We start from the raw sequence: 23,586 nt of genomic DNA, 5'->3' as shown, positions 1-23,586 counted from the left end.
CAACACAAAGAAAGACACCCCCCCCCCGGAAAATTTGTGGGCCGTTTAACCCAGAGCCCCGGTTCTTACGTTGAGGAATGAGAAGGTTAACGTACTTTGACCTTTAACCTTGGCGGCGGAGGGAAACGCCTCCGTCTCTATATAAGGAGTTTTCCGGCTTTTGGCGGCCCTTTTTCCCCTCTTAGCGCTCGCTAGCGATAGCCCGCGTTCCGCTTTCCTCTGCTGCCGCCCCGCTCCCGGGTCAGCCGGCGCCATGGGCTTTGGAGACCTCAGAAGCCCGTCCGGCCTCCAGGTGCTCAACAACTACCTGGCGGACAAGAGCTACATCGAGGGGTGAGCGGAGGGGCTGGGCGGCCGGGTGCGCCCGCCCGGGACCACGTGGCGCGGCCTCCCAGCCGCCGGGGAAAGGCAGCCGGGCCACGGCCCTCCTCGGGGAGGGGCTCAGAGGGGAGAAGGGTCCCCAAGCTGCTGCTTTCAAGCCCTTACCTGGCTGTCGACCAGCTTTTTCCGCGTCTTTGCTCAGTCAATGTGAGCCTGTAGGTCTACGTTCAAGACTGCAACCTCTGAGGTCTAGCAAGTGTCAGGTAATCCCTCAGGCTCGAGCAGGACAGGTGCTTCCTTACCTTAAAGAGCTCATTTGCCTAAAAACCCGAAGCCGCTTAGGTGGCCCGGCGACCCAGGGGCGAGATCCCGCTCCTGAACTTGACAGACCTGGCGTCTGCCATCTACGTGGCTCGTCTTGGGGAGTCGTGTGTGGTTACTTCTGTGCCCTCGGCAGGTACGTGCCGTCCCAAGCAGACGTGGCCGTGTTCGAAGCAGTCTCGGGCCCCCCACCTGCCGACCTGTGCCATGCCCTTCGTTGGTACAATCACATCAAGTCCTACGAGAAGGAGAAAGCCAGGTACAACCGCCTTTGTGTGCAGCCGAAGCCTAGCGTGCTCTCCAAGCTTTGCACTTGCCAGGCGCCTTTCGTTGTGCTAACTTTGTGACTTTATTTTTTATTATTATTTTTTTTGTATTTTATTGATTTTTTACAGAGAAGAAGGGAGAGAGATAAAGAGTTAAAAACATCGATTAGCTCCCTCCTACACAACCCCCACTGGGGATGTGCCCGCAACCAAGGCACACGCCCCTGACCGGAACCGAACCTGGGACCCTTCAGTCATAGGCTGATGCTCTATCCACTGAGCCAAACCGGTTAGGGCTAACTTTGTGACTTTAGAAAGAGGCTGAAGCCCCCCGTTTTTCCGCAGCCCAGGTAGCCCATGGACAACAGCAGTTCAGCTTTCTCCCACGCTGCCCTGGGGGCCCGCCTCTGGGGTGAGAGGGTGGCTCCCGCGGTGGGTCCTGGGCCATTCTTCTGAAACTGCCAACAAGGGTGGAAGTTTGGGGAAGTGGACTCCAGTTCACTCAGAATGGAATTGAGCATACTTAATGAAATCTCAAAACAGAAATACTCATTGTGGCCCTGACCGGTTTGGCTCAGTGGATGGAGCATCGGCCTGGGGACTGAAAGGTCCCAGGTTCGATTCCGGTCAAGGGCATGTACCTTGGTTGAGGGCACATACCCAGTGGGGGGTGTGCAGGAGGCAGCTGATCGATGTTTCTCTCTCATCGATGTTTCTAACTCTCTCCCTCTCCCTTCTCTCTGTAAAAAATCAAGAAAACTTATTTTTAAAAAAATACTCATTGTGAAAGAGTAAACCCTAGTGAGTATTGGATGTACTAGCTCACATGCTACCAATGTTTGTTGGGTGAGGAGTTAAAACACAGGAAAGCACTTAGCTGGGAGTGTTCAGTGGGTTCTGGTAAATAATGATGAAAACAAGTCCTGGTGTGTTTTCCGAGTGAAGAAGTTGTATCCGCCTGATAGTTACATTTAATTATTGTTTTTGTGAAGCCTGCCCGGAGTGAAGAAAGCTTTGGGCAAGTATGGCCCTGCCAACGTGGAAGACACCACAGGAAGCGGAGCTGCCGACAGTAAAGACGACGATGACGACATTGACCTCTTCGGGTCTGACGATGAGGAGGTATGGCAGCTATTGGTGTCTGTGCATCCTTGTGCTTAAGCACAGCCTCTGGAGCCTGATGGCCTGGATTTCAGTCCTGGCTTTTAAAAAATTCTCACTGGTTACATGATGAATGAAATCAAATCACCATCTTTCGGCTGAACTTGAGCTCATGATGGATTTGCTTTTTTCTGAGAAAGCTGGTATTGTGATGACCTCACTGTCGCTAACCTGAGGAACAACCAGCTTTGTGAAATATATTAAATTTTTTTTTACAGGAAAGCGAAGAAGCAAAGAGGCTAAGAGAAGAACGCCTTGCACAGTATGAATCAAAGAAAGCCAAAAGTAGGTCATTTTATAATTGTTTGTCTTCATTTCATAATAGTGTGAATAACCTTTTTCGAAGATTAATCCCCAGAGTAATTTCCTCATTTACTGAGTAGGTGAGTATCTCAAAACTTTCTGTAGAACTTCCACAGCTACTGGTCTGCAGCTGTTCTCATGGTGGCAGTTGTGGCATTCCTCTGTGGGAAAGAAATTGTTACATGATTAAACACCTCTTTCTTAGCAAAACAGAAAGTGGGCTTGTGTGTGACAAACATGAGATGTATTCCATAGTTTTGTGTGGCTAAGGAGATGATTTTGAAAATCAAGATTTATTGTGGTCCAGCCGGCGTGGCTCCGTGGTTGAACATTGACCTATGAACCAGGAGGTCATGGTTTGATTCCCAGTTAGGGCATATGCCCAGGTTGCAGGCTCGATCCCCAGTATGGGACGTGCAGGAGGCAGCCAATCAATGGTTCTCTCATCATTGATGTTTCTACCTCTCTCTCCCTCTCCCTTCCTCTCTGAAATCAATAAAAATTTATTTAAAAAAGAGATTTGTGTCTGGACTAGGGTAAAAAAGATATAACTACTTAAATAATGCTGTTTCTTATTTTTTTAGAACCTGCACTTGTTGCCAAGTCTTCCATCTTATTAGATGTGAAACCTTGGGATGATGAGACAGATATGGCAAAATTAGAGGAATGTGTCAGGAGCATTCAAGCAGATGGCTTGGTCTGGGGCTCTTGTGAGTTTAACCTTTCTTAATTGAAATTGGCATCAGAAATTTACATAATTTCAACCTTTGCCTATGAACAGAACGTCTCTAAGATTTTTCTTACTGTTCTTTTCAGCTAAACTGGTTCCAGTGGGGTATGGAATTAAAAAGCTTCAAATACAGTGTGTAGTGGAAGACGATAAAGTTGGAACAGACATGCTGGAGGAGCAGATCACTGCTTTTGAGGACTATGTGCAGTCCATGGACGTGGCTGCTTTCAACAAGATCTAAAATCCATCCCGAATCCGTGCCCTTAAATAAAAGCTTGAAAGATAACCCTTGGCTCTTGACTCTTATAGGAGGGTGTACGGTTGTCCCTTAAGAGGCTGGTGTGCTGAGCCCCCATGCAGCCGGAAGTTTGTGTTTAACTGTTCTTTTTTATTTTGTGTGTGTGTGTATTTATATATGTATGTATGTATGCTTTTGTTGATTTTAGAGAGAGAAACATCAACATGAAAGAGACATGGATCAGCTGCCGCCGCACTCTGTTGAGATGGATCCCGCGACCTAGGTATGTGCCCAGACCTGGAATCGAACCAGCAATCAACATCGGACAGTGAACTCGCTGAGCCACACCTGCCAGGACTAACATTGTTCTTAATACTTAAGTTCCTAGGTATCCCTAGGGGATTGGTTCCAGGGCTCCCTTATAAAATGGTGTAAGACAAGGCGTGCTTCTGGCCTCCTGCATCCACAAATGCAAAACCCACATGTGCAGAAGACCTTTTTAGATTCTGCACATAAGTGGACCCACACAGTTCAAGCTCATGTTTAAGGGTCACTATACTCATTCCATTTTGAGAAATTCAGTGACTACGTAATTCATAATATAAATTTGGGTCAGCATTTTTAGTCCAAAAAAAGGAGAAACTACCTATTTTACATACACTATATAGGTAGGTGTTGAGTAGATTTTTATAAACGTATTTAAATGGACTTAATCTCAGTATAATTTCTGTAGTCATTAGTGATGGCTTAAGTTTTCATATTTGCTTCATTTTTAAAAGAAATTGGGAGCTAAAAATTTCAGTTGTGGAAATTTTGGGTTAAAAAATTAGCCCCAACCTGGTTGGTGTGGCTCAGTGGTTCAGCTATGACATGAACCAGGAGGTCCTGGTTTCATTATGGTCAGGGCACATGCCCAGGTTGCAGGCTCATTCCCCAGATGGGCATGCAGGAGGCAGCCAGTGAATGATTTTCTCTCATCATTGATCTCTCCTCTATAAATTCAATTAAATATTTTTTAAAAAAAAAAAGAAATTAGCCCTAACCGGTAGGTCAAAGGCATGTACCTTGCTTGAGGGCACATCCCCAGTAGGGGGTGTGCAGGAGGCAGCTGATCGATGTTTCTAACTCTATTCCTCTCCCTTCCTCTCTGTAAAAAATCAATAATATATCAACCAAAGGACTTGTGTGCAAGCATATGAGCCTAACCAGCGGTTAAGGACTACAGGGGGGTGGGGGCATGTGTGGGGAGGGGTGTGGGATGGGAATGGGGGGATGACAAATATGTGATACCTTAATCAATAAATTAAAAAAAGAAAAAGAAATTAGCCCCAGCCCTATCCAATTTGGTTCAGTGGTGAGAGCATCGGCCCTGGACCAGAGTTTGATTCTCCTCAAGGGCACAAACCTTGATTGCAGGCTAGATCCCCTTATCCTAGTCTCTTCCTGCCCCTCCAGGGTGCGTTCTCCGAATTGATGTTTCTCTTGGTCCCTCCCCAGGCTATGGTTTGTTCAAAAATCTGGCTTGGGGGTTGCGGTGGGCAGTGACTTAAGTAGGACAATTTTTTGGAAATCTGATTGAACCTTTTGGGCTAGGACTTCATACTGAGGTTAGTGCTGCAGGTAATGTACTGAGATGAAGGCATTATGTTAGGTGATTGTCCAATTCTGGTAACAGTTCCATCTTAGTTAATTTGGGGTGTATGTAACATTTTATTTATTTATTTATTTTTTTTACAGTTTTTATAAAAAGTAGAGCTTGGAAATTGCTGACCTCCAAAGGTCCCTGTAGACCAAAGAGATTAAATGATTTGAGGTCAAAAGTTTCTTAGCAGAGGCCCTAACCCAGGCGTCCTCAAACTACGGCCCGCGGGCCACATGCGGGTGTTTTTGCCATTTTGTTTTTTTACTTCAAAATAAGATATGTGCAGTGTGCATAGGAATTTGTTCATAGTTTTTTTAAACTATAGTCCGGCCCTCCAACCGTCTGAGGGACAGTGAACTGGCCCCCTGTTTAAAAAGTTTGAGGACGCCTGCCCTAACCGGTTTGGCTCAGTGGATAGAGCATTGGTCTGCAGACTCAAGGGTCCCAGGTTCGATTCCGGTCAAGGGCATATACCTTGGTTGCTGGCACATCCCCAGTAGGGAGTGTGCAGGAGGCAGTTGATTGAAGTTTCTCTCTCATTGATGTTTCTGACTCTATCCCTCTCCCTTCCTCTCTGTAAAAAAATCAATAAAATATATATTTTTTAAAAAGTTTCCTAGCAGAACCAGACAATGCTGTTATTTTCCCCCCTCTCAATCTGATTTTATGTGTGACTAACTTAACTGGAAAATTGTTTAAATTCTAGAGAAAAATTATTTAATTGGGCATGTACATACTGATGATTAAAATCATCTTCACTGAGCAAGTCCAACAGACTCAGTCTGAAATCACGGGACAGGCAAGGGAACGGGAGGAGATTAACCAAAGAACCCATGGACACGGTGAAGGCTTGGGGGTGTAGGGGGCTAATGGACAGGGAAGGGGGACATCAGTAATGCTTTAAACAATAAAGATAAGAAAAGAAGCGGAATCCTAGATTGTATTTTCTTCACCCTTCCATTTTTTCTGCCCCAGTCCTTTTCCCTGCCCACCTCCAGTGCTCAAGAGTGAACTGCTTCAGAGAATCTAGTCATCTTAATAAAACAAGGGGCCATATGGGTTGGTTATGACATCAAAATTTTACCCATGTGAAGTGGTGTTTTTTTCAAGCTTACGCACCTTTTGTTCAACTCCATGTAATTGTCATCTCAATATCTTAAAAACAAAAACTCTAGAGCTCATTCCAGCCTTGCTTATTTAACAATATACAAGGCCATGTTGAAGTTTCAGGATTGCTGCTTTAAGGATTACTGTGCTGTTAAACTTAAATTTTATTCAATTTATGGAAAGACTAGAGTTTTCTTAGCATCATATCCATGTTTGTTGCACCTAAGTGGAACTTCTGAGTTTTGTACTGCTTCAGATTTTCATAAATAAAGTTTTTTCTCTAAAAAAAAAAAAAAAGTGAACTGCTTGTACCATTATCTGGGGAATCTGATTATACGTGAGACGCTGGTATTTGGGCTGGAGAATGGCACTGGGGTTTAGTTTAGTTTAATCTTGTGCTCTATTCTGCAGGTGTGGTGGGAGGTGCCTTTAATGCAGTGATAAGCCATCTTCAAGGAGGTGGTGTGTGTGGAAAATTCCCAAAGCTACAATTGCTCAGAGCCCCAGGCTCCTGGGATACCCATGGAGGAAACTGTTGGAGCTAGACAGAACTGATGGAGAAGTGGGAGGGAAAAAAAAAAAAAGATCAAGTTAGACATCTATAAAAAACGAATCAGCCAGAATTTAAAAAAAAAAAAAAAAGTGGGAGGGAGGATCAGTTGGGGTCTATTTTGCACCTTTGGTGAGGGATTAGGAATTGATTTGATGTAAGAAACTTCCTTGCCCATCTCCCTTCATCTTAGTTGGCAAAACCACACCCTGGTTAAACCCACTTTTCTCTCTCCTGCATACGTGCACTTGTGCAGCTGAATTTGGGGAAGCACAGCCACGTATGCCACTGGAATCAATTCATCAAATTCCAAGTGGGCCTCAATACTGGCAGGGATCAAATCACCTCACATTCCCTGAGGCTTTGTCTTCAAACCTCCCCCACATGCACTCTGTTTCCCCACAAACCAGCCCTTGCCTAGTCAATATTCACACTCCTTTACCCAAGACAACCACTGGGTGAAGACAGACACATATTTCTTGCTCTGGAGTGGAATCAACCAGCATCGACTGGAGTTGGCTTCTTTTGTTCAACATAATGAACCTAATTCATAGTCCTGTATGTATGTGTTAATAGTTCATTATTTTTTTATTTCTGAGTAGTAGTTCCTGTGTTACCATGTTACATGTATGTAACTTGCTTGTTAATGGACATTCAGATTATTTCCAATTGGGGGATTATGTTTGTATAGATTTAAACATAATAAAATCACTTGAGACATTTTCAGGTTGTCATTATCATGAGAGCCAGCAGAGGGCAGTCTTTCCTTTTCTGGAGACACATCCTATGGATCCTGGAAATGCTGCTATGGAGAGATGTAACTAGTGAATAGCAGCCAAAAAATAATTTAGTCATTGACATATTCAAGGGATTGGTACTAAATAGCTTGACCAAAACATTAAGTTTTAACAAATATTAATGATAAACTAATGATTGAAAATTTGGTTAGAAGTAAAAAGGAGTTTAAAAATGTAGAATGGTGAGTTGAAGCCACAGCTGTCTTGTAAATCTTAAAAAGATAACGGGTGAAATGTGACCAAAATCTGACTCCACAGCCTTGAATAAGAAATATATTTAATAGTATCTTTTAATTTCATATTTAAAAAATAGATAATACATTAACATAGTTCAAAATTCAAGAGGTTATATATGAAATCACCCATCTTCTAGGCCTCCCATTCACTTCCATAAAAGCAACCATCATCACCAGGTTCTTGGGTCTTTCCAGAGCTAGTCTAAGCAAACTCATTTGGACTACCTGCAGCATACAACCCAAACCATTGTGTACTTTGCATTTTGTCCATAGAAATAGGTATTTTGGAGCTCATCTGTATCTTGGATATTCATGTTGGAGCTCATCTGTATCTTGGATATTCATGTCAGTACATAAAAATCATCTCCATTTTTCAGTTACATAACCTATTGTTTCATACCTTATGTAACCAGGCTATTTATTGGATTTTTAAATTGCTTTCAATTTTTTTGATATTTATGAGCAATGCTCACATTTGCATGTGAGCCAGGATACTGAATGAACTGTTTTTGAACCCATTATTTCAGATGGCCTAGGTGTAGGTAGACAAAGAGATTTTTTTTTCCTGTTTGTCTTTGGAGTGGATGACAGGGAAAATGAGAGGTCACCTCTTTTTGCATGCCCCATAGGTGATGACAATAACAAATCTTGTTATTGTGATCAGCATCCCCAGCGCAGGGCTGGGTACAGTGTGGGAGGGAATTAAACATGATTCACTCAGCATCACTGTTAGCTGCTATAAAAATACAAAGAATTGAAGAAAATTACTACGGGGAGGTGGTTCAAACACATAACAATTTTAAAAAGTATAAAAGTCACTTTGTGAATAAGCAAGTAATCCAAAAGTTCAGAAAGTCAGGGAAGGCTAGAATTAAGAAAGCATTTTTAGTGAAATTGGGGCTTAAACTGGAGAGACTTTGATCAGTTTGTTAAAAAAGAGAAAGAATGTTCCAGAGAGAGAGAGAATGTTCCAGCAGGGTGTGAAAGGCAGAATGATAGACAGACATCTGGGAGGCAATTCAACCAGTTTGTCTGCGTTTTGCAGTGTGTGGAATGGTATAGGGTGGGGCTGGGTTGTAGAGGCACTTGTATTAGATGCTGGCTCATTCATGGGGAGCCAGAGAATGACAAAGTAAAGGCAGCGCTCTGACCTGGACCTGGTGCGGAAGGAAGCAGGTACATAAAAGGACTGTTATAATCCTAACATAAATGGAAATGACTGCATGTGGCATATATACTCAGTGAAATATTCTATAAGCTTAATAGAATTACTTTTACAAATAATGGACGCTATGGCAACATGGAAAATGCTGGATTTTTCATGGACTATTTTTACCAAAAGATAAGCTTATAGACAAAGACCCAAATGCAAAAAGAGTTGCATTTGTGTTTTGAGACATATGTATAATCTCCCCACACACACCCCCCCCCAAAAAAAAATAAGACAAATAAAATTTGGCAATGGCAGTTATTGTCCTTAGGATAAAAAGGTAAAAAATAATAAATAAAGCATATATGCCTCATATACATTGTGTAATTTGAACTTCATAATAAGCCTAGGAGATAAACGAGGCAGACACTGTTATCACCATTTACAGATTAGACTGAGTACTGAAAGACGACTTGCCTGATTACTCATCTAGTGAGAGGTCTTCAGAGTCCACTAATGTGTTGGTAATAAAATGGGAAAAGTTCTTCATCCCTGCTTTTTTACAATTTAATCCCATTTCATCAGTGTAACCCTTGCTTCATACCCTCAGGGAGAGTGAGAAGATATCACTTAAGGGTAAACTCAAATTGGAAATGGAGACGGGTAAACAGACATTCTCTCATTGCATGCCCTGGGTGATAATAGTTGCATTCAGGAAATATCCCAAATGAGCCTATCGTTCGGAATTTTATTGGCCTGAATAGTTTTCAGGAAAGTAAAAATCAAAGGAAGTGTCCATAGACTTAGAAATATTCATTGCCCATATGTAAGCATAGTGAAGAACTATGGATTCCTCTTCACGCCTGACATCAATTCCGAATCTCCTATCTTCACTTTGTCCCTATAAAATGGGACTATTGTCTTTTCTGAACACAGCCCGTGTTTTCCAATCTCTGCACATTTGCTCTTGCTGTGCCATCCATCTAAAATAGCCTCTTTCCTCGCCGCACTTTGTCAAATGGTAGTCATTTTTCAAAATGCACTTCAACTACCTCTTGCAAGAAGTCTTTTTTTCTTTAAAAAAAAATTCTGTTCCTTCCTGCCCCTTGCAGCCTCCCAGCACATTATTCTTTTGCAGTACTTATACACTGTCTTGTTTTAAAGTTGTCTGTGTAGTTACCTGATTCTTCCTATGAAATTCTGATGTTCATTCAAGAGGAGAGGAGGAAGGGATCTAACATTTCCTAAGCAGTTACAATGTCAGAACCTGCCAGGAATCTCACTGAGTAAGTATAATACCAGCTAATTTTTATCAGGAACTTATAGGGCTCAGTACCACTTTAAGTGCTTTTAGGTGAAGCCCTGTAGATACCTGCATCAACTCATTTAATTTTCCCAGTAGCCTTATGTGGCAGATACTATTGTTATCTCCATTTCACAGATAGGGAAAACCGAGGTCTAGAAATATGAATTACTTTAGCCAAGCTCCCAGTGCTAGGATGTGTTGGAGCCATAATCCAAATCTAGATATTCAGCCTCCGGAGGCCTTGGGACTTGCCCTCTATTCCTAAGAGCTTCCTACCACTGAGAAGGAGGCAGGTCTGTCTCAATGAGTCTGTGCTCAAGTCCCTGAGCTTCCTGGGATTCTTTACCCTCCTGCCAACTAGGCACTGAGCTCCCTCGCTTCCTCCCCAGATTGCTGCAGTGCCTGTCCAGCCTCCCGCTTCTGTCTTTTTAGTCATTCATCCTACTCTTGGTCATTAGACCCCTGGAGAGCCTCACTGACCAGATTCCAACCACCGGGGAGGAGGCTTGTCCTCAGTCTAAGTGTGGGTCCTTCTATCTTCCTCCTTGGATTTCTCCTCAAACTGAGAATAAAAAATTATTCTGCTGGAAAGTACCTGTACTGGTTGTTGCATTCTCCTAGTGAGTTCCCATCAACATCCCCACTGGCAGCTATTTTAAAAGCTACTAAACCGGAATTCTTAGCCTGGGGTCTAAGGCCTCCTTGATATTTTATTTAAAAGCATTTTTCTGTAGAAAGAACCCATAACTTTCATTAGATTCTTAAATGAATTTCTCTAAGACCTGTGTAAACCTTCCTTAAAGCATTTTTCTTGTTGGAAGCTCCACTCCTCACATCAAACATTGAAACATATTGAAATCCATGTTAAATATATTTTTAGATAATTATTAAATACTTCCTTTGACCAAGTGACATGAAGGTATATTTTATAGACATGTGATTAAGTATTCGTTTTTCCTTTTTCAGTTTTCTTTTTTGTATTCTAGATCCAATAATGTTTTTTAAGATCTCAAATATCGCCGAAACCGGTTTGGCTCAGTGGATAGAGCGTCGGCCTGCGGACTGAAGGGTCCCGGGTTCGATTCTGGCCAAGGGTATGTACCTTGGTTGTGGGCACATCCCCGGAGGGGGGAGTGCAGGAGGCAACTGGTCAATGTTTCTAGCTCTCTATCCCTCTCCCTTTCTCTCTGTAAAAAATCAATAAAATATATTTTTTTAAAAAAAGATCTCAAATATCGTCATAGGTCCTTGCAAAGTTCACAGGCCTGCGATGCTGTGCCCATTGAACCAAATTCGATAAATGGCTCTGCGTGGGTTCCTAACTCACTAAGGTTAGAAAGCACCGCCTTGAAATGTAACGTCCAGAATACCACCTGCTCCATTGACTTCCTTCTGCCCTTGGCTGCTTCATCCTGTTCCTGCTCCTCAACCTTTCTTTCTCCCGTATCCTTGAGTCTCCATTTGCTCAAAAAAGGATTGAGACTAGGAAATTTTTTTTTCTTGGATTCTCCAGCTTTTCCCCTGATCCTGGGAACCCAGGAACTGTACCTCAGGGTCAAGGGGAACCCAGAGTGGAAAATCTCAAACCCTGATGGTGGAGGGGTCAAGGGTAAAGGCTGCACAAAGAGCCTTTCTCTGAGGTTTGGGAATGATCAAAGTTTAGGACAGGCTGAGCTATGCCACACATTTTGGGGGGATAATTTCCAAAGCCAGATCTAATTGTTCCATGGGGCTAACAATAAAGAACACAGGCAATAAATGGTCCGATATTAGCATTTCCAAAACTAAGAGATGAAATAAAAAAGGATGTTAAACCAAGAAATAACATAGCTCCCCTAATAACTTTCAAAATAAAATTGAGAGATTATATATAATTAAGTATATTTTTTAAACTGCAGTGAGTAGCAGAATTTATATTCATAAAAGACGAGGATGTCAGCAGGGACAAAAGATAGGAGCAGAATCTTTAGGGAACCTCCAAGGCAAGGACATAGAATCCCAATGTTTCTTTACCTAGATGCCATTTCCTTTCCTGGCTCTCTTATGGCCCTTATTGCTATCTGCCTGGTTCTGTGGTTGTTTTTATGCAACTTTCATCTCACTTTCTAAACGGTAGGTACCTTATGATTCTTGGCATTCTCACAATGTCTATACGCCATGGTTCTGCGTAGCTCTTCGATACCCACCTATTTGCTAAAGGAATAAATGAATATAGGTCAAAATGTTATTACAGTCTATAAGGCAACAGATTTTCATCTGACTTAAAGGTTGCTTTATTGGTGTCTATGTAAAGATCATTATAGAAATAAAGGGCTATGTCTGCTTTGACCAATAGAATACAAGGGAAGTGATACTGTGTGTGTGCAGGGCACAGCTTTTAGGAAGACTGGAAATGTCCACCTTGGTCTCTCGGAGCTCTAAATTGCCATTGGAGAAGTCTGGCTACCCTGAGGTGCCATGCGGGAGCAGCAGTGTGAAGAAGGGAGAGGGAGAAAAGAGAGGAGGAGAGTGGGGGGTAGGAGGGGAGAGAGGTTGAAGGGAGGGCAGGGATGGGGCGAGAAGAGGGAAGGGAAGAGAGCTGCTCAGCCAGCTCCCAGCTGTTGGAAACCTCAGCCATTTGGGTATTCCCAGTCCAGCTGAGGCTCCAGACACCGTGAAGCACGGAGAGGACCCTCTCTTCTGTGCTTTGTTTGAATTCCTGACTCTGAATGGTGAGATGTAATACTACTGAATTGTTGTTTTAAGCAACTAGATTTGGGGGCAGTTTACAAAGCATTAATAACCAACTGGCTGGGTGGGGAGGGGACATCGGTAATACTTTCAACAATAAAGATAATTTTTAAAAATAAGAACCAACTGGGAGAATGTTTTAAACTATTATAACCAACTATTAGTTTAATTCATAAATGTATATACAAAGATTGCATGAAATAAAGAAGTCCACGCTGCATTTGAAGAATCTGTCTAAGAGGTTAAAGTGAACTTAAGCAAACTTAATTTTCCATTTTTCAAACGAGGTGATCACATATTTAATATTAAGATTTAGGACTTAGAGAAAGTTATTAAGATTTTTAAAATAATAACTGATCTCGCCTCCACAGCGGTGATTAATCCACTATGGTATAATTAGCAAGAATGACACATAATATAAGTTGCAGGTGAAAAAACTGAGATCTTTCCTACATTTTATATCCACACAAAAATGTGATAAACTGACCCAAAACAACAAAAAGCTATGGTCAGCTCTGTATCTTGGAACCAAATAACCTGAAAGCATCTGTCAGGGGACCCACACGAAAGCCTTACACTGATTTGTGGGAGAGAAGGATTTCACTGAGCTGTTGTTTCCTGGAGACCCGAGTTCCTGGTTTCAGAGCCCCTAAGCTGCTCGCCCACCGTGCCAGAGCAGCTGACTTCCCACAGCGTGTACTTCAGTATCTCAGCAACCGAGGCTCGAAAGCGCGCTTGGAACTTCTTACTAATTAGAACATAAAGGATGGGATTCAAGCAGCTATTGAGGAATGCCAAAGCGGTGGAGAGGGGGAGGCCAGCCCGCAGCACCTGGTGGAAATAGCTACCGTGGTGAACCATGAGCTCCCAAATGCTAAATATGTGGTAAGGAGTCCAGCAAATCAAAAAGGCCAGGACCAAAACTAGGATGGTCAAGGAATACCTATTAGAGACCAGGATGCTTTGCTTCTTCACCTTTAAGATGAGACACAAATAGCAAACGCTCATTGTAAGCAAAGGGGTAAGGTACCCGTTCACAAACTTCACCCAGGTCAGCACATGGTGCCTCATCAAGGCGAGGTCATAATCATGCTCGTGGAAGTTGTGATAGCACAGAGTGTGGTTATTCACCTCCACCGTCTCCCGGAAGTACAGGGAAGGGCCACCGATGAGAGAAGCTGAAAGCCAGATGAACACAGTAACAACCTGGGAGTTCTTCAGCGTTCGGTGCCGATGAGCCACGACAGGATGGACCAGCTGGATGTAGCGGTCCAGGCTGATCACCATCAGGAAGAAAACACTGGCAAACATGTTCAGCTGGGCGATGAAGGAATTGGCCTTGCACAGCCAGAGGCCAAAGGGCCAGTGGAAGTTCATGGCCACGTAGGAGATATAGAGGGGCAGGAAGAGAAGAAAAATGAAATCCGCAACAGCCAGGTTGAGGAACCAGAAAGTGGTGACGGTCTTCTTCCACTTGAAACCCGTGAACCAAATGACAGTGGCATTTCCCGGGATGCCCAGAGCAAATGCCAAACAGTACAACGCCAGGGAGACCCAGTGAACCACGTCCAGGGGGGCTTTCTCTTCCAGAGGAGACGCTGGGGAGGCGTAGTCCCAGGAATAGGAGTAGTTCTCAAATTCTTCCAACAATGTTTCCTCTAGGTCTTCCATGGCCTTGAGAAGGGGAGAAGGAGGAAATCAAGAGCAGCAAATTAAAAAAACAAAAAGAAAACACAGAACAATCTTTAAAAGAACAAGACACGTTCAGTGAATAGGAACATCAGGACAAATATATTGCATCTTATGAACTGGAGAGAGTGTATTTCTTAGCAGTTATTTGTGATTCTACTCTAGCTGTCCAAGTGCTGGTGGGCCTCAGCTTCATCCTGACTGTTCTCAAAGCTGTGAGAGTTCGTTTTTTATGAAGTATTCAGTGAGGGCTAAATTCAAATGATTGACTCTACAGGTGCAAGTCCTCGGTTCATAATGCTTGTGGGGCTGACATTCGAGACATTTATTAGGTTATTCCTAGGCATTATTTATGGAAGATGCAAAAAAAAAAAAAAAATCCCCACAGAAAACTAGGTTAATACTTATGTGGTGATGACTTCAAAAATCCCTATTTGTAACATGATTTCTTAAGTTCTAGACAGAGTTTCAACTGCTTCCTCAACCCATCCACCCGGATGTCATAAACAAGCACTGGAGATTTTTAACCACTATATTGCACCCATGGATGGTTTGATCCTACGTTTGTGAATGCAAACATGTTTGTCAGTATCATATCAATATGGAAAGCTTTTCAACCAAAAGGAGTCTTTTGGAGTAAACTTGCCTCTGGACATTTAATTTCTCCATTAATTACCTATAGAGTACAATTATGCTTCATTAAATTTTTATTTTACTAAAATTCCTTTGTTTTGAATGAATTTCAATTAATTCCTTTCTATATTTACAACAAAGATTTGATTTATTAATTGGCTTTATTTTGTTTATTTTCGTCCATACCAAATTTTATCTATTGTAATTTTGCCCAAAGTAAAGGTGTTGTGTTTTTTTTCCTTGCAAGGCCCGTTTTCCTGGGTTGAGACTTAAATGTCAATGTTTCAATCAAAATAAAGTTTCCTGGGTACAATTTTAGCGTTATCCATTTTGTTTTGTGTTATTTCTATTAATATTCAAAATCAAGTAGAAAAATAATTAATAGTTGTATTCATTTCATGGAGCTACAATCATTAATGAGGCAAATGTGTAAGATTATAACAGGGTTAGAAATGAAGAGTGAAAACATCTTGTGTTGCTTGCTCACCGGCATCTCACTCTCAATTGACTAACTCTGAATTCATCATCCTACCTAAAATCATTCGAGGAACTTAGCAGGGCATAATTAAAGAACAAACGCAATTCATTAATGTCTTCCCAAACCAAGACCCAGCCAACTTCTCTTTATTTTTCAATATTCAGCTCAAATGCCACCTTTTCTTGTAAACATTTCTGATATTGGCTTCCCCCCGATAATTATAATAATAACTTTTATTACAAATAATAGTCAATGTTATTGTGAATTTACTAACTACCAGGCAAAAACATTTGATCATCGAAAGACTCTTATCCAGTAGGTAAGTACTATTATTATCTGCGTTTATAAGAAAGGATACTGAAGCTTGGAGAAGCATAGTGACTCGTCCAGGATCATGCAACCTATAATTGGAGAATCGGCATCTAAACTCAGATCTGTTGAACCCAGAGCTCTTAACCACTACGACATTCCCTTCCCTGTCATGCTATTCTTAACATATATGACACACTATTATCATTTATTTAACTTTAATTTTGCCCTCCCAAACTGTGAACCCCTTTGAAACAATGTCACCTCTATACCCCACAGTACCTAGTAAAAGTCTTCACATATCACAGGTACTTAACATGTGCTTAATACATAATTAGCTCTCTATAAATCCTGTTCAGAACCAATGGAATTTTAAGGACTCAGGTTAGAGTTTGTGAATTCACCTCTAAGTCAATGTTGCTGCCAGAATCTCTCTGTCCATGACCCACAGCTCTATCCCCAGGATCTCGGCTTGTTCCTTAACATCAAGCTCTTTCCTTCACGTGTCCTACTTACTCCAGTGAGCAAGAATTGGCTTCTTTCTTGCTGCCCTATTCTTTCAGGCCTGAGGTCTTACTGCACTCTCCCTGCTCCTTGTGATAGCTGGCCCTCCCGTGTCAAATCCTTTCTAGCCTAGTCTCCAACTACCTGTCCTGCTTTTCTGCCTGTATATTAGGACACCCTTACCTTCCTGGTGCTTAGGACCTGTATTTAGGCTATTAGCAATTCTACACCAAATGGCCCAGGTGGTAGCCTAAATCACCTTACCAAAACCCAAGCATTAAGTAGAAGAAAGCTCATTCCCCAAGCATGGAAAAGCTCATGGAAGACCCCTAATTGCACACAACCACTATTCTCACCAAAAGCCAGGAGCCTCCCACTTCCAATGTCATTACTGACCCTGCTGAGCCCAAATGATCACAGGGCCTGATGAAGGACACCACCCCGCCTCCTCACAATTCTCTTGGGGTGAGGCAGTACCTTGAGGATGAGTGATCTATCTGAACAGAAGCTCTTCAAATAGAAAACTCTACCAGAGAGGTTCCTAATCTTCTGGAAGGCAGATAAGCTGACTAGGTGCCAAGACCAGTTTAGGCTTGGAGAAAGATCTTCAAGAGGAGCTGAATGCTGCCCAGCTGAATTGTTCATGGGAAATACAGGCTCGGAGTTCCCCTCCCCCCCACGACTTAGAGCAGATGTTTTTGTGTGGAGGTGATGGTAAAGGTAGGGGTGAGATGGAGAAAAGTGCAAAGTAAGGCAGAATTGAACACCTGTCCTACCCAGCTGAGGGAGCTAGTCATGTGGATATTTTCAGGCAAGTTTTCAAGGCAGAGGAAACAGCCAGTGCGCTTAAGGAACTCTCTTTTTAACCATGGAGACTGAACACGGGAGTTTTTGCAATTGACTATGGTTGGCTGCTATGTCGCCTGCATTATAAGAAAAGGAGGGGCAGATCTTGAGTTGTGATGCTACTGGACCTATACTGTGTTGGCAGAGTTAACGTCCTCCGCCCTTTATTCCATCATCTAAATGTCCCAGGAGCAGGTGGTGGCTGGAATGGGCGCAGTAGTCCAGATCCGGAGATAATGGGATTTGGGTGAACCGAAGAGCGGTGGACTTGCTTTCAGTGAACAGCAGCTACTCAGTTCTAGCCAACTGTTTCCATGTGGAAAATGAGCACTTAGTGTTGCCAGAGTTTTTGAAGACTAGCTGAATATTTATGTTTTTAATGTGAAAAGTTTCCAAATTCTAAATTACTGTTTTAAACAAAATAGCTATGGGCCACATTCAGTCCAGCTGCAAGTTTGTGACCCTTGAGGCAGGCAAATTTGTAAAAGTTTTGAGCTTTGTAAAGAGGAAATCTATACATTAAAACAGAAGTAGCCCCACCAAGTAGCTCAGTTGGTTAGAGTGTCATCCTGATACACCAAGGTTATAGTTTGATGCCCGGTCAGGGCACATACAAGAATCAACCAATGAATGCATAAATAAATGTGACAACAAATCACTGTTTCTCTCTCTCTCTCTGTGTCTCTCTCTCTCTTTCTCTTAAATAAAAATATCCTCTGGTGAGGATAAAAAAAAAAACTGAACACATATGAAAATGCAAATGAAGTGTGTGAAAATGCAATCTCAAAATAATATCTGCAACTTCACAGTAAAAATATGATCTACAAAAAAACTTACTACCTTGTGCATTTCTGCCAATTTAAACTTAAGGCCTAAACTTAAAAGAGATGTGTTTTCAAACCTTTAAAAATTGGTATTTTGCTGTATCATCAATCATGTCATGTTATACTTACCTGTTCATTCTTGGTGAGATAAGAAAGGGCAAAAAGAGGTACGGAAAGAAAATATAGGGGAAATCATCCTCAGTTGTGGCACATGCATGTGTGCTTTGGAGAAGTGATGGGGGGATGTGAGTGCAGACACAGGTGAAACTGGGGGCATTTCTGGGCAATGGAAAGGAGCCTTGTTGGGTAGTAACTGGAAGGAGGATGGATAACAGCCAAAGTAGGTCTTTAAATGCAGATTTGAAGGAAACATTGTCATTTATTTATTTATTTAAAATATGTTGTTTTTTTTTAATTGATTTTAGAAAGAGAGGGAGAGGGATAGAGAGATCAATCAGCTGCCCCCTGCATGCCCCCTTCGGGGACTGAGCCTGCAACCGGGGCATAGGTCCTAATCGGGAATCGAACCTGCAAACTCTTGGTTTATGGGTTGACATTCAACCACTGACCCACACCAGCTAGGTACATTGTCATTTATTAAACAGTCCAACCGTGTTGGCTGGCAGTGACTTTCCATTGAGATGCTGTGTGATTTTATCAATTTGGAAGCACTTGGAGGAACACAGTAACAATGCCAGGATGCAGTTTTTAGACTTGACTGAAAAGAGGAAATAGCTACTGTATTTGTCTTAAACCATATGTGCTGCTGAAAGGCAAATAAATAATTCTGACTGAAATAAAGACTCATAAAGGTCTACATGGTCATAAAATATTTTGAGTGGCTACTTCAGTAAGTGGCAGGCTGCACTGTGGACATGAATATATGCAGATCCACCCAAGATTGTTAGGAATGTGCAAGACATGTTTGGTGTGGAGCAAAGTTCAGGGGAGCATCCCTGAAATCTGTGGTTTTGGCTTCCAAAGAATGTGAAGAGGCATATTTACTGCAGAGATTCGGCTGCAGTGAGGACCCAAGTTTTCACTTTCTTGGACAACATTTACCCAGATGCTCAAGTGGCAAATGTCTAGTTCTGGAGCACAGACCTGCTTATTGAATTAAACAAGTTGGTTTCGGACCCATTCCGATTTACTAGATGGTAACGCTGAAACTCTTTTCTGAGTAAATAGATTTCAGTGCAAGAGTTCTGGCAGAAAGTGTAGTGATAAATAGTCTAAGAAATCCAGATGACTTGGGGAAAGGACATCTGGTAGAAATGTGTATCATTAAACTTTTCAATGTGGTTTTAAACGAGGCTTGGCTTTAGAGGGAAGCATTTTGTTTATCTACCTTGACGAACACAAAGATGCCTTCTGGCAGAACATTTGGTGAGTGCAGAGAGGTTTAATTTAGTTCCATAATGTTGAGTCAGATAGGTTTCCAGGGACCATTGCTAAAATGTATACCTAACAGAATCTTAAGAAAATTTAGGCTTTAATCTACTTTGAACAGAGAAGGATTCAATGTGGTTGACCTTTGGGTATGTGGATTGACTGTGTAGGGTTCCCCCCAGACACCCTGGTTAAAAAAAAAAAAAAAAGAACTCCAGAGCTGAATATGTTTCCTGTGAAAACCATAAGGGTCCTTGAGGGAACATGTATTTTGCTTCTGATTGATGACAGGAATGAGTTGAATGAATCAGTGGACATGAGAGAGGAACTCTCTGGTGAAAACCACAGATCCATGACCCAGAAAACATATGTGGTAAGCAAACTTAATTTCTCAAGGGCTGTCTTCTTAGGGAAGAGACATTTTTTGAAAAGCACATGCATATATATATATATATATATATATATATATATATATATGGGAGAGGGGGATAAGGGTTATTTTTGAGGCATTGTTCAGTGTTTTCCACTAGCTATCAAATATAAACTGTATACCACACTCCAGATTGCACTCAGTATGTTTGGCACCAGTAGAATGTTTGGCGGTCCTTTGGGTGAACAATCTCAGCTTGGAAGGTGTTGAGGCATAGCAGTGTTTTATAAAGATGCCAAGGGAAGCCAAGGAGGTTTAAATGGAAACTGAAGGCTGGGTGTGATACTGACAGCTATGGCTGGTTAGTAAGAGGTACAGAACAGTGATTACAGATTGTACCCTCTAACCCCAACCCAAGGCATAGTCCATACTTCAATAGAGAAGTATGTTGCCTATCTGTAGCACCCATGTCCTTTATTGCTTAATGCTAGACATTAAAACAAATGACAATATTCCTTGGCATATTAGGAAGAATGGAAATTTTTTGGTTTGGCTGGAAAAGAGACAACAAGAAAGGGGAGTGTTCTGGTAATGAATCCTTTGAATAGCATGCTTAAGCATTTGGATTTTACTCCATTGCCAGTTGGGAGCAAATACAAAGGTTTGTAGGAGGGAGTGACATCATCAAATCTTTGTTTTTGTAAATATCATCTGGTAGCAGTTTGGGAGGATGTTGTCACAACTGAAGTCAAAGATGGAAGGGCCCTAGGCCGCGAGAGTGAGAATGGAAATGAGGGATATTTGAGAGACATTCACTTAGGAAATTAGCAGAAGTTTTCAGGAAGCTTAGCTAAGCGAAGTATATCCTTCACAATAACTCCTTTATTGGGTTGGCATTGAAAATCAACCTCAAATAGAAAAGCTAATTAATTTTAGACATACAATTGTTTTATTCACTTTTAAAGGCAGCGAGGTTGGGAGAGTTTTTTCCTTTATGAATAGAAAGTTAGAACAACTGAATCCATTGGAAATGAAATGATACCTATTTTCACTCTACTGGGATCAAGGTCTTTTCATAAAAGGCACTTGGAGGCTGACCTGCATGTCTAACCCCCATGCTTCACTTGGACAGTTTAAGAACACACAACACATATTTGAAGAGTCAACGCCTAGTTAAGTTCCAGCTGTTCTAATGCTCCACCCAGAAGTTAGTGTCCCCACTTGTACAATTGGGATGACTCTGTTGATTCCTGGGAGAAAACAGAGTGAATGGCTAACCTTGGACCAGGGAGAAACTTTTAGGCTTTATTCCTTTTCAAGACTGTAAGATAATAAACACAGATATAATATAAATATCAGGCAATAAAATGGTTTATGGACTATGGAATCAGAATGCTTGCCTTCAAATCCCAGTCTTCTGCTCTTCTTGGCTGTGGAATCTTAGACAAACCACTTACTACCTCGAAATCTCCGTTTCCTGAGAATAGTAATAGTACTATAACTACTGTAATATGGGAATAGTAATAGTACTATTACTACTGTAATATGGGAATAGTAATAGTACTATTACTACTGTAATATGGGAATAGTAATAGTACTATAACTACTGTAATATGGGAATAGTAATAGTACTATAACTACTATAATATGGGAATAGTAATAGTACTAAGTCGTAGAGTTACTGTGATGATCACATAAGGAAATCCTCAAAGAGTGGTGGTCAGCTCAGTATCAGGTAAATAAAGTATGCTCAATAATTACAGCTATTGCCCTGGTTGGTGTGGCTCAGTTGGTTAAGCATCATCCCAGGCTCTGAGAGGTCACGGGTTTGGTTCCCAGTCAGGGCACAGGCTGGAGTTGTGGGTTCGATCCCCAGGGGCGGGGGAGGTGCAGGAGGCAGCCAATTGATGTTTCTCTCAGATTGATGTTTCTCTCCCTCTCTCTAAAATCAATTAAAAAAACACACATATGCCTGCCTTCTGAAGGTGTTTGAGTTGGGGGACCCCGGTGCCTAGCCCCCAAATGCCATTATTATTCCCATATCTGGCCAAGACTGGTGAGAAAATAGAATACTGAAGGCTGGCATTTTTCCTTTATGAATAGAAAGTTAGAACAACTGAATCCATTGGAAATGAAATGATACCTATTTTCACTCTACTGGGATCAAGGTCTTTTCATAAAAGGCACTTGGAGGCTGACCTACATGTCTAACCCTCATGCTTCACTTGGACCCCTGTGCCTAGCCCCCAAATGCCATTATTATTCCCATATCTGGCCAAAATTATATTTCTCTTCTCTCTTTTATTTAATTCCTCCCCCCACCCCAACCCGGAAATCTACAGCACCTTCCTATTTAAAAAAAAAATATATATATATAAATATATATATATATTTTTTTATTGATTTCAGAGAGGAAGGGAGAGGGAGAGACATCAATGATGAGAGAGAATCATTGATTGGCTGCCTCCTGCATGCCCTCCACTGGGGATCAAGCCCATAACCCGGGCATGTGCCCTTAGACTGGAATTGAACCCGAGACCCTTCAGTCCTCAGGCTGACACTCTATCCACTGAGCCAAACTGGCTAGGGCTACTTCTCTCTTTTAAAAGGGCTATTTACTCACCTTTGATTAAAGGATATAGTTTAGTCCTGTCTAGGTAGTTCAGTTCGTTGGAGCGTCGTCCCAATACTGTACACCAAAGTTTCGGGTTCAATCCTAGGTCAGGGCACATATAAGAATCAACCAATGAATGCATAAATAAATGAAACAACAAATTGATCTCTATCTCTCTCAAATCAATAAATAAAAGGTAATTTCATCTTTAAAAAAATAAATAAAGGATATAGTCTAGGTCATTATCTCACTCCTCTCCAAATATTATCTAGAGTCTGGGGAAGAATCACCATCATTGACGCTATGTTTCAAAGCCTTGCTTATCGCAATAAGAAACCCCCAAATCAGTATTTCCTTGAAAAGGGATTTCTATGTGATGGGTAATTTTTTAGCAGGAAGAATGTGGGCGCTGAATGTGAAAACCTTGATGGCACAGGACTTCTGGAAGTTTATTTTTGTGGGGCATGACTTGATAGCTACAGGAGATCTCAATTTATATTTTTGATCTTTTCATTCAAACAATCAAAACTAAAGCGTTAATCCTCTTCAATGGCCTCTGGGCAGTGTTATGACTCCTGAAGAACTGATTTTGGAAGCAGCAGTCACAACAGGGTCCCTAACAGTTCACAAAACATCTCATAGATAGATACCACCATGGCTTAAACATTTTTTTAAAGGTTGACCATGACTATGTTTGTGTCAGTCTAGAATCCTTACCATGACCTGAAATCTCTGCAGTCAGAGATATGCTTCGGAAAAGTCAGGGGCACACACTGGAAGTCTGTGCCTCTATCACAATATACCTTTGTTTTCTATTTCATCATTACTTGGCACTAAAGATGTTTTGGTTCTCAATCACACACTGTCAGTGACATTTACAGAAGTCTCGGGGCAAGGTATTTCTTTTCTTAAAGAAAGAGAAGGCTCTTGTTCTGAAGGCAAAGGAACAATAGTCAAGAAACCTACAGAACATATTGAAGTTGTAGCCACTTCACAAAACAATACTGTTCATCATTCAAAGAAGTAGTAAGTGAACTTGGTGAGGGGGCGGATGGGAAACTTGTTTTGATAG

The 23,586-nt window shown here is 41.7% G+C and overlaps 2 protein-coding genes and 2 non-coding genes across 4 annotated transcripts; 3 read left to right on the top strand and 1 right to left on the bottom strand.

The window, feature by feature from the left end:
- The first annotated feature begins 148 nt into the window (after positions 1 to 148).
- Positions 149 to 3,388, top strand: EEF1B2 (eukaryotic translation elongation factor 1 beta 2). Its single transcript, XM_008145241.3, has 6 exons — positions 149 to 333; positions 779 to 901; positions 1,901 to 2,030; positions 2,288 to 2,354; positions 2,957 to 3,082; positions 3,189 to 3,388. The coding sequence occupies exons 1-6, from the start codon at positions 254 to 256 to the stop codon at positions 3,341 to 3,343; spliced, it is 681 nt and encodes a 226-aa protein (XP_008143463.2). The 5' UTR covers positions 149 to 253; the 3' UTR covers positions 3,344 to 3,388.
- Positions 2,128 to 2,212, top strand: LOC114232869 (small nucleolar RNA SNORD51). Its single transcript, XR_003618985.1, has one exon. It is a non-coding gene; the product is annotated as a small nucleolar RNA SNORD51 (small nucleolar RNA).
- LOC114232873 (small nucleolar RNA SNORA41) lies at positions 2,481 to 2,613 on the top strand. The gene has a single exon (XR_003618988.2). It is a non-coding gene; the product is annotated as a small nucleolar RNA SNORA41 (small nucleolar RNA).
- Positions 3,389 to 13,057: 9,669 nt separating the features above from the next.
- Positions 13,058 to 14,529, bottom strand: CMKLR2 (chemerin chemokine-like receptor 2). Its single transcript, XM_008145293.3, has one exon. The coding sequence runs from the start codon at positions 14,527 to 14,529 to the stop codon at positions 13,459 to 13,461; it is 1,071 nt and encodes a 356-aa protein (XP_008143515.2). The 3' UTR covers positions 13,058 to 13,458.
- Positions 14,530 to 23,586: the final 9,057 nt, after the last annotated feature.

This window comes from Eptesicus fuscus, chromosome 11, assembly GCF_027574615.1.
Source record: "Eptesicus fuscus isolate TK198812 chromosome 11, DD_ASM_mEF_20220401, whole genome shotgun sequence".
In the NCBI taxonomy this organism is placed as follows: domain Eukaryota; kingdom Metazoa; phylum Chordata; class Mammalia; order Chiroptera; family Vespertilionidae; genus Eptesicus; species Eptesicus fuscus.
Note: the sequence above shows the minus strand (reverse complement) of the source record. Positions and strands in the feature narration are given on the sequence as shown.

Excerpts from the sequence above, each read along its gene's own strand:
- CMKLR2 (XM_008145293.3), bottom strand. The coding sequence starts at position 14,529 with ATGGAAGACCTAGAGGAAACATTGTTGGAAGAATTTGAGAACTACTCC.
- EEF1B2 (XM_008145241.3), top strand. The coding sequence starts at position 254 with ATGGGCTTTGGAGACCTCAGAAGCCCGTCCGGCCTCCAGGTGCTCAAC. Across the intron at positions 2,031-2,287 it reads TCGGGTCTGACGATGAGGAG|GAAAGCGAAGAAGCAAAGAG; the intron begins GTATGGCAGCTA and ends TTTTTTTTACAG. Across the intron at positions 3,083-3,188 it reads TGGCTTGGTCTGGGGCTCTT|CTAAACTGGTTCCAGTGGGG; the intron begins GTGAGTTTAACC and ends TGTTCTTTTCAG.